The sequence below is a fragment of the Achroia grisella genome, unplaced genomic scaffold (genome assembly GCF_030625045.1).
Source record: "Achroia grisella isolate CSIRO2021 unplaced genomic scaffold, CSIRO_AGI_Agris_v1 utg2156, whole genome shotgun sequence".
NCBI classification, from domain to species: domain Eukaryota; kingdom Metazoa; phylum Arthropoda; class Insecta; order Lepidoptera; family Pyralidae; genus Achroia; species Achroia grisella.
Genome location: NW_026712714.1, coordinates 2093470 through 2114940, shown reverse-complemented (window position 1 = coordinate 2114940; position 21471 = coordinate 2093470). Strand labels below are relative to the sequence as shown.

Sequence of the window (21471 nt, the reverse complement as noted above, 5' to 3'; positions counted from 1 at the left end):
TATAAATGTATCAAGACTGTGACTAAACACAACGACAACATTGCGATTCAACGCAACAACACTGCGATTCAATACGACAATTCTGCGATTCAATTTGACAATACTGCGATTCAATGCGACGACTCAACTACAAATCAAAGTCGTTAAGACTGCAATTAAACGACGTTACAACAGAGCTTATTGCGCACTCTCGCGACATATAAAACGGACGATGTACATAAACACAGCCATAATCCAATGTAGAGGTAATTTTTAATCACTTCAAGTCCTAACACTATTAAAATAGGATTCAAATAGCACAAGAAATGAAAAGAAACAGCATCACACTGTTTATGTGATGTAGAATTTGTATTAATTTTAACTATAAGGAGAGGACCGTAATTTTAATGTCATATTTGAATTAAAGAAGAAATGAAAAGATATGACAAGATGAAATTATAGTTTGCTCTGCTTATCATTGAAAACATAGCGTAATCTAGGTAGTTATGTATTAGCTGTAGGAAGGAAGAAGAAGAAGGAAGGAATTATAAAAGAAAAAAAGTACCAATTTCTGAAACGAATATAGTTAAACTTGATATTCTTTTCTATACCAATATTATGAAGTGGAAAAATCTGATGTTTTGTATGTTTGTTTTTTTTTAATTCTTCTGACAATAGATAGCTGCATTTTCAGAGAATGACATGGTTATTTTTAAAGTTTCGTGTTTAATACACATTACTATTGTATAACATAGAGAAAGGTAAACCTTTATGTACCTTAAAATTATTCATGTTATAATCTGACATACTGTATTAATAGAGAATAACATAGTTTATATTCTTTACTTGTATAAAAGCTGTAAAAATGACGTTGTATAAAAAAATCTAACACGAATTCCACACCAAGCTGTATTAGATCTAACACCTAAATCTTTAACTGACTCAATAACTTTGCACAAGTTGTAATAAATGAGAATTGCGTCAACAAAACACTTGATTGTAACTGTATTATAAATAAAAACATTGTACAGATTATTAATCAGTTATTTTAGTATATTGGGTTGTATTTCATAAGACTTAGGTGTTTATTCAGCCACCACTGACCAAATGTTAAAGTTTATTTGTATATGAAATACATTTACAATTTATTTATTCATTCTGTTTAGGAATTGAATCGTTAAATACTCGAATTAAAGTGGCAATTACTAATTAATGTATTAAATAAATTGCCAGCTTTACTTATTATACCTAAAAAATAAATTCTGTAAGTATATTTCATGTTTACTCACCAGACAAATAACATTTGTTTCTAAAATTTATCTATTTGTTTAATCTTTACGTAGTATAAAAAGAAGTTGCTTCTGTGTCTGTTGGCTTAGATCTTTTAAACTACGCAACGGATTTTAATGCAGTTTTTAGCAATAGATAGAGTGATTCAAAGGGAAGGTTTATATGTATATATACACCCGTGAGGAGCTTGGACGCGTAGCTAGTTAAATATAAATGGTATGTATTTTTCATAAGGGTTCAATATTTATTTTAATTAACATTTTATGATCTTGTTATTATTAATTTTAATATTATTTAATTAGTCTGGCATTATTAGTTATAGACTTCACAAACCTATGTCAAGTACCGCATTCATGAATGGACTGTCCATACCAAACGATTGGTAGAGAATGCTTCTATTAAATTAGCTCTTTATACCATGTTTCGTTTGGTCAATACAGTTATTTAAATAAATAAATAATTGCGTTCCTTTCTTATGATTTATCTCCAACTCAACATTTCTGTTTCTATTACAGAATAAACATATTATTGTCATTATTATTTTAACTTTAATGTACTAAAACAATGTGTACATATGGCGGACTTATTATGTATTGTGATGTGTTCTATTTTGTATTGATTTCTTTTCTAAGTCGTATATGTTTAATAAATAAAAATTTCTTTCATAAATGTGTTGTACAAAATGTTCAAATAATTGTAATTTCCAGTTTGAAATATATGGAAAATACGGAACCCCTGTACAGATTAGGTCACTTCCCTTACTGTCTACTGTACAATATTGTTTTCTAGTACTGTACATTACACTATATTGCTTTCTAGTTTAGGAGGACCGCAATCTAATAAATGTTATTCTTTTACTTTGACATTAGGCAAGTGGTGACTGAACGAGTATGTATATAAATTGTTTTAAATGCTATTACAATCTGTGCGCGACTGTGAACGTATCTATTAATAATAATAAAATATTGTATGTAGTATTTTACAGATGATAATGGATATTATATTAATTATAATATAATATTAAACAAAACAGCAGATACTAATAATGTGTTACTAGCGTTACCTACCACGAATGCGAAGATACGTTCGTCACGCACAGGCTATCAACATTAAATATATACATATAGAGTAGAGTGCTAGCCCCGCGACCGTGGTGTGGTGGAGACGAGCTCGTAGCGCGGCCGCTGCGTGCGCTGTGCGTGTCCGCAGCTTGGCCGGCGCGCGCGCGCAGCGTGTCCCCTGCGTGCGGACGGCGTGTGGTCTGCGTGCGGGCGGCGGCTAGCGGCCGGCGCGACGTCAACGTCTCCACGACCGGTCCTCGGCGTCTTCATCCTCCTCTTCATCGAACCGGAGCAACACATCTTCTGACACCTCGGGCGGTGTCTGTAAATTTAACAGATTTAATTAAAAATAATTAATTTCAATACAAATAGCATGTCTGTTTATATGAATAAATAGACTAGAAATATTATATTACGAGTGCATTCAACTGAAATGCGAATGTTGAGAAGATGTGGCAAGAATGGATTTGATAAAGAATGAATACATCAGAGAAAGCAGCGCCACTGTCGGAGAACATGAAGAGTGGTCTCCACCACATCTCTCTCGAAATGAGCATTGGTATGGGCATGTAATGCGTAGGAATGAGAATTTTTAAAGCAAGTGTTATATATGAATGTGAATGGTTATAAAGGCAGAAAAAGAAATGATTGGCCTATATCAAAGATAATATAGCAATAAAGAGAGTGAATGACGAAACGACTGCGAACAGGTATGAATTCACCCCCGTTCGCAGTAGAGAAAACATAATACGTCGACCAGAAATGGATGGGATAAAGAAGCAGATTATGAACCAATCATGTTAAGAATATAGGTTATGCCGAGACAATATCTCACCTCTGCATCTTTAATCTCCTCGGTCCCGTTATCGCCGTTTTGCGGTGGTGCCCGCGGCTCCACTTCGTTCGTCGCTGACATAGGCTTAGGATTCGCAACCCACGTCACCTGTAATAAACATATTTGTTAAAAAGTCTTGTATTGGTATACATTACCTTAGAGAGGGACAAATAATTATCTTTATTACAAATAATCATTATTCCAACGCGGAACATCGACGCAGTGCTCCCAAGATACTGGCAGAGTTCCCTCTTAATTGCAGTTCTTTTTTCTGGGCAATTAGCTACCAGATCTCGTTCACTAGTAAACCTATACTATACTGGCCCGAGAATGTTGCCTTGTGGTACGCCCTACAGCAAACTGTTCACCGAGAGCGACAATTCTTTCCATACTAGCACACTGACTCCAGTGTTACTCTACTTATACTCTACAGGTAGCACCTCACCAAGAGGGTCCACTCATTTTGTTTTAGTACACCGGTCCTAGTGACGCCCTGTGGTATAACAAATAACTAGTTTCTTACCGAAAGCGTCCGCTCGTTATAGTGCTTCCCGTGAACCGCCGCTTGTTCGGCGTGGGCGCGCGCGCGGTACTGTAGAACCAGCTCCGGAACCGTCAGATTTGCATCCTTATGACATACCGGGCCATATTGCTGTGGATAAATTAGTAACATTACATATCAAAATACATACACGAGTATAATCAATCAAATGAAAGACGATTCTGTATTGTACGTGAATAAAAATATATTTATTCCTCTTTCAAACGTTATCGCAAGTAATCAAAATACATAATTAGTCCATATACTCTTAGATCACATGTCCACGTGTTGAATATACATAATATTCACTACAGTTAATGGAGAAAGCGTTTGATATTTCCCTACATTGACGTTCAAAATACAATTACCTTAGTTTTTTTATATGATATCCATTTCTATAGCAATATGTATTCACAGTAAATAGAAGCATGATACCTTTATTGCTCAGGAACGGCAACACATGTGAGTCTCACGAGAGATGTCTATGATGCTGTTGTATATAGGCGACGTCAAAAGGGGGAAGGGGGGGTAGACAAAGTGTGACAACCGTGGTAGAAGCGATCCTAAATTTCGTGATCTTTCAAAATTTAATATATCTAAATATGAAAACACTAAAGTTGAAATATAATTTATAAATAAGGTTAAAATTGTTTTGTTGACAAGTTTACAATGGCCCTACAAGTGCAAAATTGTTAAAGACGCTAGAATGATGATAGTCACATAACATCGTGTCGTCATTCTAGCGTCTTACAAATATGAGCAGCTGTGACAGGCTGTCTCCTCTCCCTTGAGAAGGGTATATGGCCTTTATTTGTAAATACAGTTAAAGAATAAATGTAGTACCGAGAAATGCGCGACCAGCGCGTCCAATTCATCAGCTTCAAAGCCGGAGATGAGTAGCGCGCGCGGCCGGTGGTCCACCGACTGGTTCTGGCTGAACGTCTTCGGTGCGGCGGCAGCGTTGCGAGTGAACCGAGTTGATGTGTTGAATCGCCCGCCCCTGTTGCATATAAACTACTTGTAGATACAATTATAATTAATAAACTATTTATATTGTTAGCCGGGTCTACGACGATACGTACGCCTAGGTTCGATTACACAGAACTACGTAATTACAGAAAAATATACCAGTTATAGTCTGCTTTTTAATCCCGGAGACAAATTTGACATTACCGATGTTGCCATTTGATTTGAATCCGAGATTAAAAACAGACTAATAGCATTCCACACATACATTTCCTATATATCTACATTTTTTATATCGGGCTCAAAAAGACGAGTCCTTCAATCGGAGTTTAATTTAATCTAATTTTGTGTTTTTATATATTCGTTTTTTTGAGATCTGCAGGAAAATATACATCGTGAAGTTCATGAATCGATTTTCTGTAAAAAAAAAGCACCGCAATTTTACACGTCCGATATGTCCGAACATGTTTTGCCGTGCTTCAGGAATATTTATCAAGAGAAAAACAAGAGGTCATGCATACAAAAATGAATTTAAAGATTCTCACCTAAGTTTTCTCTTCACAATACGATAGCTTGAAAAGTAAAAAGCACATAGATGAAAGCTATAGAGGTTAAATATATAAATAAGACACTATTACACTTGTTTAATCCCACTGTAAATATCTCAGTATAATAAATAATACAAAACGAATGAAAATAAAACGTACATTCAATATGATTATCATATTTTCACCTACGAAATTACAAATATTTTGACAAAACAAAAAATTAGAAGTTTCTAATTTTTAGTTATGGTTATGGTTGCCACTTCTTTTTTTGTTGTTGGCAATACTCTGTATTAATGACATGTAAAATGAGTATAGGTAGCTATAGGTAATTTATACAAACGGAAAATTTAATAAGAATTTATTTTTCATTTTTTAGGTACGAATTTTACATTAAATATTTAACTTAAACTTCGATGGATGTATAGGGAGATTTACGAGAAGTAGTAAGTACGATTACAAAAAGATGGATGCATTGTGTGAAAGAAAATTCCTTTTGTATTGTTTTAGTTATCGTTCTTATAAAATACCACAGATAACAAAAGGAGTAAAGATCTAACCTGGATTGTTGTCGTCTTATTGGTGGATAGTTTATTGACATCAACCTTCTTAGTTCTGCAACCTTCTTGACTAGATCTGTGACATCTTGACCCTCCTACAAAAAAATCACATGCTATAAAAATTTGGCGGGTAAATGGAAATATTTTTTAAGTCATATTTTTATTCACCCACTCATTCGGAACGCGGACTCAACACAAGGATGAGTAAGAAACCAGCGTGTTACTCCTTATAAATAAATGAATGATGTTCAGAATTACATTTTTAATGATTTTTGTGAATACAAACTGCCAAATAGCAAAGTTCACATAACAAAATAAATCAGTATGAAAAAAAAAAATGCAAATCCGACATATTTTTCTTAATTCGTATTAATGCTTTTACGGCAATTTTTATAATCCAGAGTTGCATATGTGTTATATTAACATCCTGGGTATATTATAACGGGTGATATAATAAGAGTACATACGTTACATAAGTGAGGCTATTTTTTTTTCTATTTTTTAACCCACCATTTTTTAACAAAAAGTGATGAAATATCGAGGCTTATCTGAACAATTGAATTTCTAATTATCCAATCATTCGGAAAACTATATATTTTGGTGTTCAAGAATATTTTAGAAAAAATGGATCGAATATTATAATAACAAATATTATTATTTGATGAAAATAACAATTCGATATCCTAAATCGTTAATAAAAATCATTACTTTTATTATGAACTTAATATACTAATATTTCACAATTAATTATGATTTCATTTTAGTCGTTGCTCACACACACCATACGAATATTTCTAAATTAAATCAACTAAGATGTGGTTAATTAAAAGTCTGCTGTATTACAACATCTCACCTGTTGCTTTGTGAACAGGTCCAGTTCAGCATCCAATATCTCTCTCTGCGCCTCCTCTCTTGTCTTTGGTTTCTTCACGTTGGCCTGTGGACAAACGCATGTACTTAGCTATATACAAAGCTGCCAAGCTTCATCAGTGCTATGACTATGTACATCATATATTTATGTACATAACATTTGAAATCATTAGCTGTTGATCGTCAAAATGTTACGGAAATATTTACTATCACCAAATGACAAGCTGATTGGAGTGTAATTGAGTATACAGTCAAATTAATTGTATTAATCCGTACATTAAATGGTTCATTACCCAAAAAGTTCATACGGATTTATATAATCTTTGTGGGCCCAAACCCTACTAGTTAACAATATAACCCTAACAAACGACTTTTAAACTGTCACCTAACTATCTTGATAAATTCCTAGGGCATTCGCCATGACGCTAACTGATTTGACTTCACCCTTATCATATTATACTTCATCCATTGAAGCCTCTAATGTTTCTAGTGCGTGGGGAACCTTTATTTTATTATCATCCATAAAAAAAGGATTTTGAAGAATTTTTTAGCTGTTGTTAGGAACACCTAATGCACTCTGCATTTCAGTTATAGGGACATAAAAATTTACAACAGTTTTTTTAATGACGTTAGATATTGTTTTAGAATAAATCCCATTTTGATAGTTACGCTATTCGTATGCAAGCAACGCGAGAATAAACCCTATCAATTGCAAAATGAATAGACAAAATCCGTTCACTTTTGTTTAAAATGTCGTACAAAAACAAAACTAATTCAAAAAGTGACCATCATTTTAAAGTAATTTAATTATTGGCAACCAATTATTCAATAGTTGCATGTTTTTTTGTCATAGATTCGATAATTCTAGAATAAATCTAAATATAGTTGGCTATAATAAACAAAATTCCATACAACCACACCCATATAAAAACAATGTTATAACAAAATAATTAACAATTACCGTATTACCATTACAAAAGTAAAAGTGTTAAAAATATCCATCTCATTTGTAGTACACAAACCAAATTAGATGATTTGGGAATAGATATAAATAAGTTCCCTCAACATAACAATAAAATATGTATCAAATTAAATGAATTAATGCAAAAAATCTTATTAGTATCAAATTCCACCCACACCAAACAAAAATGGCGGTTTTTATTAACATGTGATTGTAAACTAGCTTTCCCATCCCAGCTTCGCATGGGCGAGTTACAATAATAAAATATAGTTTTTTTTTGAGGTGAGTACAAAAAGACAGTTTACTTGGGATTTCTGATACAAACATATGGTCTTTTCCGTTTTTGTATGGGCGAGTTATAAATAGTTCTTTTGAGGTGAGTATTTAAAACAGTTTACCTAGGAGATTTCTGATACAGATATATGGTCTTTTCAGCTTTGCATGGGCGAGTTATAAATAGTTCTTTTGAGATGAGTATTTAAAACAGTTTACCTACGGGATTTCTGATACAAACATATGGTCTTTTCCGTTTTTGTATGGGCGAGTTATAAATAGTTCTTTTGAGGTGAGTATTTAAAACAGTTTACCTAGGAGATTTCTGATACAGACATATGGTCTTTTCCACTTTGCATGGGTGAGTTATAAATAGTTCTTTTGAGGTGAGTATAAAAAAACAGTTTACCTACGGGATTTCTGATACAGACATATGGTCTTTTCCGCTTTGCATGGGTGAGTTATAAATAGTTCTTTTGAGGTGAGTATTTAAAACAGTTTACCTAGGAGATTTCTGATACAGACATATGGTCTTTTCAGCTTTGCATGGCCGAGTTATAAATAGTTCTTTTGAGATGAGTATAAAAAAACAGTTTACCTACGGTATTTCTGATACAGACTTATGGCCTTTTCCGTTTTTGTATGGACGAGTTAGAATTTGTTCTTTTGAGGTGAGTAGTTTATCTACGGGTGTTTGATACAGACATATGGTCTTTCCCGGAATAAGGCCTTGTATGAACTAGCTGAATACGCATATGTTTGGGCTGATGGTAAAAAGGCTGCTTAATTCTTATACACGTTATTAATTAGTACTAGACTACACTACTAACAAACTTCGAACTACAAAATAGTTCTATGTCTACATCTACAAATTAAATTATTTATAAAAACATACTACTGTACAATAAACAAAAAAATATAAAACAATACTTGAAGTATTGTTTAATTAAAGTATTTTTATACAGTGCTCTGCCAAATTTGTATGTCTGTAAAAACGAATCTATGAAAATAAATAAATTACTAGAGATTTTAATACGGGATTCATTAGTGTACACTAACTAATATTATTATAATAAGAGTTTCATTTTTCAATATCTTTGTAATAGATAAACTCATATAATACCAGACCAAATAAAAAAAGTATTTCAATAGAATACGGGTTTATATTAATAATAATAATAATATTTTATGCTGACAGTGCCGCGGGGATTAAACTAGCATATACATATATATATATATATTATGTATATAAATAAATTAAACAATATTATTAATATTATACTATTTACAATATTATAACAAAAATAGTAATTAATAATTAACTATTTACAACTGTGATAGTTATTCTTTTTACATGTAAGTATGTAATGATGATAATCAAAATATTTATTTAACTAACTGTTTAGGTAAAATATATAAGCGAGCATATATAGAACATTATCAGTATATCTATCTATATATGTTTGTGTCAGATACTTCACCACCTTGTCAGTATATATTTGTCTCATATATATATACTTAGTTATTTTTAAACTTTCGTGTTCAATATACATTATTTATATTATTAACCGGGTCTGAACACGGATAATTTTATAGCAAATAAAGGTGGACTCAGGTAGTGACTATGGCTATTGCATTCTAGTCGAAACGTCGAGAGGTAAATATCTTTACTTGCAATAAAGTTATTCAGGTTACGACCCAGTTATAATATAAATAAATTACATGTATTTTCCTCGACAATTGTATTTCTCCTTAATTTTACATAAATTATATTCTATAAAATACAGTTGATTATGCATTTTTATTTCTTCTTTATACGAATTCGTAATCTAACACGAATATTGATAATTATTTTATTTAACACAAGCATTTACCCGTCGTTTTGGACATATTTAAAATATTCGGTCATATTTATTATTCAACAGAATATGAAATCAAGCAAATATCAATTATCAATAATTGCTTATCTTATACAGAGTGAGTGCAATACATAGTGTATCAATATATAATGACATAACAACTAATTTTAATACATTAATTACATACATAATTACACAAAACATATGTTAAATAATTATATATTACAATGAGAGTTGGTTATGAATACATGACACTACGATAGAGGACGTGCGTCGCGAGTGCGCATGCGTGATTATATATTTAAATCAAATACAAAGACAAACACAACACAATACAAATATAGAGGACAACGACAACACGAAGAACTAAAACGGTATGTATTTGAAATAGAAACGTTTAGGATATATGATACGAGTCCATGCAAATAATTAAATACTTGACGTACAGAATCGCAAAATAAACACATACAGGTGCGTGTTCAAGTAATAAGAAATTAAAATACTGCGAATTTTTTTTTTATATCTACAATATTTAAAGTATGTAAAGTAATAAAATAAAAAGGCAAGATTTATTGTTTTTAATGGATCAACTGCTAAATATACTAATTTATTAAATAAAAAAAATTTTTTTTATATCATAGGGGCATTTTTCTTATCATTAATAAAAACGCGCTTGCGGCTCACCTGATGGTAAGTTACCACAACGCCTGAACACCTAATATACGTAATACTTGGGGAATTGCAAGTGCGTTATCGGCCTTTTAAGAAGGAATAGGCCATTGAAGATTTTAATATCGTATCAGTTCGGAAATACCATTGCTGTAAGGTGATTCCACAATGTGGTTCTATAATACTGTTGCGAAACTAGGTTTTTTTTAAATTAATTATATTGTTTGTCTTCTATTGTTATTAGATGATACTACTTCAGCCGCGATTTCATACGGCAAAAGTTTTAATCGTTGGCGACCGACTGCCGAACTCTTTTGATATTTTTATTATTTTTAAATGTATATTTTTGAAGAGTTCTTTTTTATATGTCATGTTATTTGATATACTTCAATTTATTGTATCATTCTATCGTTGTCTTTCGTATAGTTCGCAATTGCACATATTAATATATTATTATTGCAAACTACGTGTTTTCATCATTTAGACACCCATACAGTCCACCGATCCATTATATTTTGGTCCTTTCGTCGCCGTAATACTGAAATTTCATACATTTTGGTCCTTCAACGTGTTTCTCTGAAGCGAGGCTCGGTTGGGTCGCTGGTTCATAATTGTGTAATTTTAAAATATCGCGTTTATTAGTAAACTAGATCCCTCCATAATGTACCATTAGGGCGTGTATGCATGTACAGTCAACCCTCCTATAACGCGGTGAGTGCGTACCGCGTTGTATGGAAACCGCGCTATAAGAAACTCGGATTTAACCATACAAACCAGGCTAAGAGCGCGTATGGAAACCGTCTAAGTGTATGGAACCGCGCTACAAGAGACTCAGAATAAGAAACAGTACCGCGTTATATGGAGACCAATAAATACAAAAGACAAGATAAAAATAAGGAAATGATGAAAAAAATGAAACAAAAACTAAACTAAAAAACTGTTTTCCAACAAAAACAAAAGAAAGACTTTTGTAAAATATTATTTTCAACACTCATCCTCACTGTCAGATATTATTTAACTCGTTCTTTTAATGGGCAAAATGTCTTCCTCACTTGGTTGATCTTCACATTGGTTTTAAGCGGCTAAGACATAAGCAGAACGTAGTTTTTCTTTAGTTAACGCGACAATGTAGTCAAAAGATCACATATATATCTTTCACGTTACAGTTTCGTTAGACACACACACGCATGGCACGCTGTCGATGCGAAACTATTTAGTTAATAGATTTTAGATAGCGCATGAGGAGCCCCATCTGAACCACACTGATATAAACATATCCAGTTAAAACCATTCATTGGGTGCACGGAAAGAACTGATGGGACGTTGTTGAACGGAAACCGCGCTGTAAGAGTACCGCGTTATAGGAGGGCTGTCGCAATTTCAGTTCCGCGTTATATGGAAACCGCGTTCTGAGAGTACCGCGTAATAGAAGAGCGAGTAATAAGTGAGAACAAATGTCGAGAAACAGAGCTAGTTATTAAGAACTTTTGGGCATAACCTAGAAAGTACAACAGTTAGATATTATTTTAAATTTAACGGGTTTATTATTTATACGTATAATTAGGAAAAAGATAAGATACTGTAAGTATAGTTTGCCGAGATGAATATCGAGCGTGTATCAATAGTAGCAACAAACGAAAACGTTATAAATAATTTTGTATTTATTTTAATAGTTATCACCCAGTAATGGCACCTGATAGTGTAGTGCGAGTTATAAACAATTTTGTATTTATTTTAATAGTTATCCCCAGTAAAATATTTTATAAATAATTTTGTATTTATTTTAATAGTTATCACCCAGTAATGGCACCTGGTATAGTGTAGTGAGAGTTATAAATAATTTTGTATTTATTTTAATAGTTATCACCCAGTAATGGCACCTGGTATAGTGTAGTGAGAGTTATAAATAATTTTGTATTTATTTTAATAGTTATCACCCAGTAATGGCACCTGGTATAGTGTAGTGAGAGTTATAAATAATTTTGTATTTATTTTAATAGTTATCACCCAGTAATGGCACCTGGTATAGTGTAGTGCGAGTTATAAACAATTTTGTATTTATTTTAATAGTTATCACCCAGTAATGGCACCTGGTATAGTGTAGTGAGAGTTATAAATAATTTTGTATTTATTTTAATAGTTATCACCCAGTAATGGCACCTGGTATAGTGTAGTGCGAGTTATAAACAATTTTGTATTTATTTTAATAGTTATCACCCAGTAATGGCACCTGGTATAGTGTAGTGAGAGCTATAAATAATTTTGTATTTATTTTAATAGTTATCACCCAGTAATGGCACCTGGTATAGTGTAGTGAGTTATAAATAATTTTGTATTTATTTTAATAGTTATCACCCAGTAATGGCACTCGGTATAGTGTAGTGAGAGTTATAAACAAATTTGTATTTATTTTAATAGTTATCACCCAGTAATAACACCTGGTATAGTGTAGTGAGAGTTATAAACAATTTTGTATTTATTTTAATAGTTATCACCCAGTAATGGCACCTGGTATAGTGTAGTGAGAGCTATAAATAATTTTGTATTTATTTTAATAGTTATCACCCAGTAATGGCACTCGGTATAGTGTAGTGAGAGTTATAAACAAATTTGTATTTATTTTAATAGTTATCACCCAGTAATAACACCTGGTATAGTGTAGTGAGAGTTATAAACAATTTTGAATTTATTTTAATAGTTATCACCCAGTAATGGGACCTGATATAGTGTAGTGCGAGTTATAAACAATTTTGTATTTTTTTAGTAGTAATCCCCCAGTAATGGGACCTGATATAGTGTAGTGAGAGTTATAAACAATTTTGTATTTATTTTAATAGTTATCACCCAGTAATGGCACCTGGTATAGTGTAGTGCGACTTATAAACAAATTTGTATTGTTTTATAGCCATCCCTTAGTAATGAGGCCTGATGAAGTTTTCTGCGAGTTATAAACATTTTGTTTAGCGCCACCCATAACAAGAATGATTATATAATATCACAATGCAAACAAACGCATGCGCAGACGCAGACGTGACCGCGGTACCTGTGCCAGTTGCAGCCGAGAGAGAGATCGCGTTACCGACTCGTCCTGTCATCACATTATTCATTTACTTCTCATATTCATTAATCACGTCACATAAGAATGGGGATTGGTGGTAATGGGGACTGTTGACCCTTTGCTAGCAATGTACCATCATTTCAGATTCACTTCCATGCGGAAATCATCATGACAAATTCCTGAATTTATCACGATGTGCTAACTCACCTGACCTATGTTCATCTTATCATCCTCCACTGTGCCAAGATATACGCTAGGTACACCGTTAGAGCAGGCGGATTTACCATTCCATTATCATCCATTAAAAAAAATCACTTCTAGTCATAAAGGATGTACATATAACACAGAGGAGAATAAACAGAAAAACAAACAGAGACAGAAAATTAATAATTCTGTTTCTTCTGAGATAATACACGAATTATATATGGTACACATAACATAAAAAAAACAAACAGATACAAAAATAATATATCTTTCTCACCTTAAAAATCGGATATATATACAGCCCCAGATCGTCAATTTTTTGAGGGGGAGCAAAAATAAAAAATGCCGCTTCCCTAGGTCTCCCCTCGCCCTCCCCCTCCGGCCAACATTTTTATAATATACATATTACCAAACAATTTACTTGACGTCTCAAACAACCACTTGGCGTTGTCAAAGACGCGTTAATGATGAGTTTTGTTTCATCTGTCAAGTTCGTATTTGCCGTCCCCAGAACTTGCCGCCCGGGGCACGAGTCCCTAGTTGCCCCATCCCCAGATCCGGGACTGATATATAAATTTAGAAAGGGAAATAGGGATCGAGAAGCAAGCGAGTGTTATGCAGGTACTTACCTTCACGGCGGCCAGCATCTTGCCGTAGGAACGGATCTCGTTGTTCAATTTCTCGATCGCTTGCTGACCGGAGCTGATAGCTTCCACTAACGCCGGTTTTTGCTGAACGGTCACGTTACCTGTTCAAAAAATGTAAATTTATAAATCGAGATTAGTTCAATTCTGTATTCCACTTGAATGATAAATATTATATTATTTTCAGAGATTAGTCGGAACAAACAGATAGTCAGACAAAAATTATAAAAAATGTTATTTTAGTGTATGTACCGTCATTATATTCATATGTATGTAGTAATAAACGGTTATTTCAGTATTACAAACAGACACTGCAAGTTTATTTATATGTATAGATTAGATAAATAGGTAAAATATTATAACAATTACTACACTCACCAGACTCTAGCCTCTCAATCAAGCATTTCTGCTGCTGTAGTTGCTTGTCGAGTAGTTCGCTAGCTCTCTGATACATTTCCGAGTTTGTCTTGAACTTCTCAATTGCTTTTGGCGGTTCCTTTTTAGGTTCTTGACCGTTCGTTATCTCTTTTGTTTGCTGAAAGATGATGTGCATATTATTAAAGTAGATTATTAGGTAGAAGGTGAGATGTGGCCGCTGTGATACAACAGTAGGTCAATGTGACCAATTTAAGGGAACAATGATAAAATAATACATTAAATTTTTTTTTTCGGACTACTCTAATGCTGTTGGCCGCAGTTAGCCTTTACAGCTTCACCGGACTACAGGGGGCGAGTGCAGATGGCACTCCAAACCAAAGGAAGGACTTATGGAGCGGCTGAAGGCCAACTCCCGCCTGACGGATACGAGTTTAATCTGAAGGCACCGCTAGGGGTTTGAACCCCGACTCAGGCCGTCGTCATATCGATCCCCATTTGAATTGGACGGGGGATCGATCGGAGGTGCAACCAGGCGCGCGCAGGCCCGGTCTATTACGCGGTATTGTGTTTGGGGTCATCGTCTTCGCCAGGGAGGACGGTGTCGGGTGTGTGTGTTAAAATTGTGGTACGCGTGTGATACGAGCTGATTTACATATTGAAAACTGCTGAAATAAAATCCACTTTGTGAGCAAGTGTGTTGAAAGTATCTTAAAGATTATTTGGTCCTAAATACTAGAGCAATATGAATGTTACCTTTTCCGTTTGTTGTTTGGTGTCGGCCGTCGCTTTGATATTCTCCCGGTTGATGAACACCTTGTTGTGTGACATCACATGGTGAGGGTTCTGTCTGTCTATTTGCATGTTTTTCTGTTGACCGCCCACGTGGTTCGAGTTATCTTGCTTAATCTAAAAAATATAAGAATTTATATGACTTTTGAAAATGAATCATGCGAACACTGATTAGATTCTTTGTTTTTTGCAATAGCAAATGCTGGTGGTCACTCTATTCTCCCAAATCTGAATTTAAATGACTGTGTATTACTGTAAGCGTGTACAAAAATTGTTCACTAGGAAACTTAAATATTCTTTATATATAAAAAAAATATGTTTCACGTTGCTAGTCCGCGATGGATTCATAAACTACTGAACCTATTGCAAATTAGATTTGCACATTGTGTGCAATTTGATCCAACTTGTAAGATAGAAAGAATAGCTTACATCAAAATTTATAGTCGCAATATTATTTTATTCAAGAACCTTAGCCACAGAAACGGCATCTTTTTATTCATGAGTATGATGGTACACAGAAAACACCCAGACCGATTCTGGGTGTTTTCTGTGTATATTATGTATGTATTTACAAAAAATATATCTAAGTATTTATATCAATTGTTTAGTACCCATAACACAAGCTCTGCTTACTGTGGAACTAGATGACGCTGTGTTAATCGTCCAGGGTTATTTTTATTATTTATTATTTACACTTTGTACAGTCTTTCTACAGATACAAAAAGTATGACTAACCTCAGGGTTGTGCCAGAAGACCTTGATGAACCTGTTGTTGAGCACTGCTTCTGTACTTTTGTACGCTATGTTGGCCTCAGTGGGATTGGAGAACGTGATCAGGGCCGCCTCGGGGTCACCCTCGTAACTCACCTGTTATAGATAGATAAAACTTTTATTTTCCATTAAGGGGCACCACAAAATACTGTGATAAAGATAAAAAAAAAGGTAAATATACAAATACATCGGTCAGTTAACAAAAATCGCTATTAAATAATAGTGGTTGATGGTATAAGGGTGAAACATTAGGGTCATATGTATTTTTTAATGCCACATAATAAATAATATTGTCCAAAAATAAAAAATAAATGTCAAGGGTGGTCAACCCTTATCACATAGGAGTATGAAAAATAGATAGCAGCAGATTCTCAGATCTACTGAACATGCATACGAAATTTCATAAAAATCGGTCAAGCCGTTTCGAAGGAATATTGGTAAATAACATGTGATACGAATTTTTTTTTATATAAGACTAGCTACCCACCCCGTCTTCGCACGGGTGTACATGTACTATACTTATAAACCTTCCTCTTCGATCACTCTATCTATTAAAAAAATCGCTTCAAAATGCGTTGCGTAGTTTTAAAGATTTAAGCATACATCCCTATGTATGCTTAAATTTTTAAAACTACGACAGCGACAGCGACTTTGTTTTATACTATGTAATAATAAAGATTACCTGAATGTTAACGATCTTTCCAAACTTAGAGAAATGGTTGTTGAGATGCGAGATGTCGTTCATGCCTCGCGGGACCTTCTTCACTTCTAGAGAGCAGTTGATGGCGTTGGCAGCCAGCGGCGGCGGTCGAGGAGCACCTATTAAGAAAAAATCATGTTTTACACTGTTTTTAACGTCTGTGGTAAAGATTCTACTTATATAATGTATACGATTTCCATTATATTGTTGTATTTCAGGCCGGAAGACATCACCTGCTGAATAAAGGCCTCTCCCCAAAATTGTCTATGGCATAATTAACAATAAAATTTCAGGACGATTAATACAGCACCATCTAATTTCATGAAAAGCGGATCTTGTTATATGGGTAATATGAATACATATATATGTACATATATTTTTTTATAAATGTCTACATAATATACATAGAAAACATCCAGACCGATACAAACGTTTATACAAATGTGTATACTGTGCAAAGAATCAAAACCGCGACCATAGCAAGTTATGGGACACAGTTACCTAGATACATCAAAATAATAATTACATTTAATAATAGCTAATAGACAAATCCGATATAGACAATATATTGCGCCAATCAGAATGTATTATAGATATCTCCATGATCACACATTTATTTACATTACAAACTATAGAATTAAATCAGTTCTCTATAATATGAGGGTTTTATTTTTGCACTATATTGTTATTATATTGAGTCCACATATATAATGACTTATGTTTCGGGATAATAATACGATGTTGTTGGTAGAGACGATGTATATTACAGATGATAATTGACTGACAATATGTACATAGAAATATTGATCTTATATACTATATAACAATAGGAAAATGTAAGGTGGGGTGACACAGTTTAGACACAGCAGTGCTTAATAGACAATATTGGATTTGTCTTACTAGGCATTATTAAATGCAATTATTATTTTGATGTATAAAATATGATTAGGTAACTGTGTCTCATAAGCTCCACTGACAAGAGAGTACTATTAACGGAAGAATAGAAGGAAAGAGAGGAGAATCTAACGCCTACATCAAGCAAATTAAAAACAAAACAGGAGTCGTCTCGCAACATTTAAAGAGCATGATGGAAGACCGTGGAAAGTAGCAAGAGCTCCACCGACAAAAGAGTAACTCTTAAATTATGAATCATCATCTCAGCCCGGAAGACGTCCACTGCTGAAAAATTATGAATGAATGAATTAAATGCATTACCAAGCATTTTCAATGCTTAGTTACGTACCCAGACGGTTGTAGTCGAAGGACCGTTGCTTGGGAGCAGGCAGCCGCGGGGGGGCCGGCCCGACCGGCTCGTGTCGGATCCTGACAACCAACAAACATTATATATATTTATATTTTACAAATGTTGAAAACAATAACAGGATTCATAATAAATGCATTAACATTAATTACACAGAAAATCGCCCTTAGTAGTTTTAAAGTAGATTTCCTAATATTTGTAAAGTTTGTTTGGCTGTTCTCCCGTATGAGATATTTATGAGTATTATCAATTATCGACATCATGGTGACATGACACATAACCTTATAAATTTCGCTCAATGTATTTGAATTCCAAACTGCTGCGGTTGTTTTCTTCATCGTAAAAACCAACAGAAATATAAATTTAAGCACACATTATATTTATTTGTGTCGGCCAGATTTAATATTAATTTACGACCCTAATTCAAGCCGGTAAACTACTTGGCCATTACACTTTGGACGATCGATTGCACTCTAGTAATACATGTATTTAGACATGTGGTATGAACAGTATGTAGTGGCAGGTGTATACCTGGGTATGGATATGAGTTCCCTGGGGGGGTGGAGGTGGAGCGCGTGCGGGGGGTGCGGGGGGTAGGGGGGGAAGCCCCCCACCGCGCCCGCCGCGCCGCCCCATATGTCCGGCGTCAGCGGGTTATACTCTGGAAAACAAATACGTTACTTGAATTTCCCTATTCTCAATACAATGCAAATAAAATTATGAAATCATCAAATTTTACAATAGTTCGCGCAAACGACATGGCGGGGGCTCACAAGGGGTTGCTCAAGGCCTTATGCCTTTTGTAACCGGGCATGGCGCTCCGTTTTACCTTTACTTACCACTGTACGGTGTAAGCGCGTATGAACAAATCCCTTCTATTTGTAACGCATTATTTTAAATATTGTCACAGTTAATAAATATATTACATTTTCACAGTTCACAGAATTTTGTTTCATCTCCAAGGAGTTAGATCCCAACAAACAGTCCTTCGAGCCGGATCATTTGTTGAAAACCTACTTATACTAAAACTGCTATACCTAGCAGTGTGCGTGCGAACACAATAGTTTTTGCGACTATCAATTTCAGCCATCAAGCAGCTTTCTTAAAGCTATGATCTGTTTTGAGAAAATATACGCATATATGGCACTCAAATTACAGGGTTTTCGTCTTTGTCGATTCCTCAAGACTGAGGGTCATGATCATCAGGAATACTCTATTTAGAGCCAAGTGAATCGCTAGATGTACATTTACCTGCTTACTAATTTACTATGCTATATTCTACAGATATATTGTAGCAACTAAGCAGATGTATCATGACATCACGAGAGATGATGTGGTGCCTTCGTACTGTTCATATCCATAGACAATTTATGAGCCATCAGGTAAAACGTTAAGTAATAAACTGTATTTTTTAGGTATACCTGGAACAGGCGGGGGAGCGGCGAGCACGTCCTGCAGTACTACGGGGTCGCTCCCGTGATCCCACTGGCACAGATCACCGCGCATGCAGTATCCTTTTTCTATTAAACAAATACATAGAATATAAGTATAAATTAATATTGCAAAAATGAAGGACTTAATTTATTAATGACTAGCTGTGTCCGCGTGTGTGCTGGCCGTTTTGAATGACCCTTTTTTTAGGTCATCAGATCTTCATCAATTCGTTATCAGATACAGCATCTAATCTGAAGTTTGTGTTCATTTGTCAATACAGATTTGTGCCGACTCGATACCAAGTATGTTTCAACACCAGGAAAGTATTAAAAAGATTGATTAAATACTAAATCTTCTTGATATAGAAACTCCGTACTCGTGGTTATTTTCACGAATGTCGTGAGTGTGAGAGAGATAGAAGTGGTACTGACCATCATAGTCTCTACAGCGTCGTTTGACGAGTGTGAGAGAGATAGAAGTGGTACTGACCGTCATAGTCTCTACAGCGTCGTTTGTAGGGGTCGAGGTCTGGGCGCGGCTCGAGGCGCGGCGACAGGGACCCTCGGGACCTCTCAAGCGACCGCTCCCGGGACCTGTGGGAAAATATAAACAAAAATTTAAATATATACATTACATGAAAGTGGTTTGCTGCTCGAATAAACAATACTGAGATGCTGCCTTTTTTGCGATGCACACATACGCATACGTTACTCACATATTTTTTGTAATTATATTGTATTTTGTTAACTGACCTATTGGTTGGGTGTATTTTTCTTTATATTACTGTACATTGTGTGTAGGCCTAAAAGTTATATAAAGATATATCTATATAATTGCTTATATTTCGACGCCGTTACAAATGCCACACTATGTCAGGTTGATTGAAGATGCTAGTATGTTTTATTATTATGAGCAGTTAAATTTAATATATGTATTACAGATGAAATACAATACTGGAACAACATCTTTGAAATTAAACTTTAAAAGTGAAGTCCCTGTCGCGGTGTCGGTCGTGATCGCGATCTGCACTCACCTGTCGCGCTCTCTGTCGCGCGAGAGTCGCTCGCGGTGGTCCCTGTCGCGCGACATCCGGTCGCGGTCCATCTCGCGCGTCACGCGCAGTCTGTCGCGATCTCGCTCGTGATCGCGACTCCTTATTGGCGACTTTGATCTGTACCAAAAATTATATTATACTATACGACGTAGATGGTCTAGCGGATTAGCACACCGATTTAGTGTATGGGTTTGATTTCTCGTACGGTACATTCGGTACAAACCTTTGTATTCATGCATCGGTTTGGCAGTGTATATATATTATGTACCTATTTATAAAAAAAAATGTATTTATGTATATAATGCGATAATTAACGAGAGAATACGATTCTTAGATGATACAATCATTTGTATGAATCGGTTATAATGGATATGTATAATGTATAGGTTATTTCCTAAGTACCACTAGGATAAATTCTGCTTTTTTTGGCACTAGGGGTCATTGTGTAAGAGCCTGAGGTAACCGCGGGGGTGGACGCATCTCCAAGATAAGTACAAGAAGGTGGCGCCTTCTCAGAGTGGGGGTTGACCCTCCAAAACAAAAAGCGAAGCTCGCACATTACAGCGGGACGATGGCGCTGAAGACGCGGTGGACAGACATTGCTATCCCGTGACATCGGCAACAGACGCTTTGTCGGCATTGGAGTTTTTTTTAAATGAGGAGGAGTCTCACAATTCCCTTACCTTCCCCGGGATAGGCGGGTCTCCATGAGGGATTTTCTCCAAGTAAAAAAACGGAGACATTGTGTGAATTGTATTATGTTTGTGTG

The 21471-nt window shown here is 34.8% G+C and overlaps 1 protein-coding gene across 1 annotated transcript in view; it reads right to left on the bottom strand.

Annotated features, from left to right (window-relative positions):
• Positions 1–1428: 1428 nt before the first annotated feature.
• Positions 1429–21471, bottom strand: part of LOC131842320 (zinc finger protein swm) — a 30885-nt gene continuing 10842 nt past the window's right edge. Inside the window, exons 8-25 of the mRNA XM_059190860.1 lie at positions 20682–20819; positions 20138–20241; positions 19636–19734; positions 18746–18875; positions 18197–18276; positions 17187–17189; positions 16936–17072; positions 16218–16349; positions 15447–15599; positions 14694–14850; positions 14301–14419; positions 13453–13497; positions 6631–6714; positions 5778–5872; positions 4550–4706; positions 3689–3817; positions 3166–3273; positions 1429–2652 (exon numbers count right to left, since the gene is read on the bottom strand). Of these exons, the coding sequence (XP_059046843.1) occupies positions 2566–2652; positions 3166–3273; positions 3689–3817; positions 4550–4706; positions 5778–5872; positions 6631–6714; positions 13453–13497; positions 14301–14419; positions 14694–14850; positions 15447–15599; positions 16218–16349; positions 16936–17072; positions 17187–17189; positions 18197–18276; positions 18746–18875; positions 19636–19734; positions 20138–20241; positions 20682–20819 (1957 nt within the window). The 3' untranslated portion in view covers positions 1429–2565. The remainder of the gene's footprint in view (positions 2653–3165; positions 3274–3688; positions 3818–4549; positions 4707–5777; positions 5873–6630; positions 6715–13452; positions 13498–14300; positions 14420–14693; positions 14851–15446; positions 15600–16217; positions 16350–16935; positions 17073–17186; positions 17190–18196; positions 18277–18745; positions 18876–19635; positions 19735–20137; positions 20242–20681; positions 20820–21471) is intronic.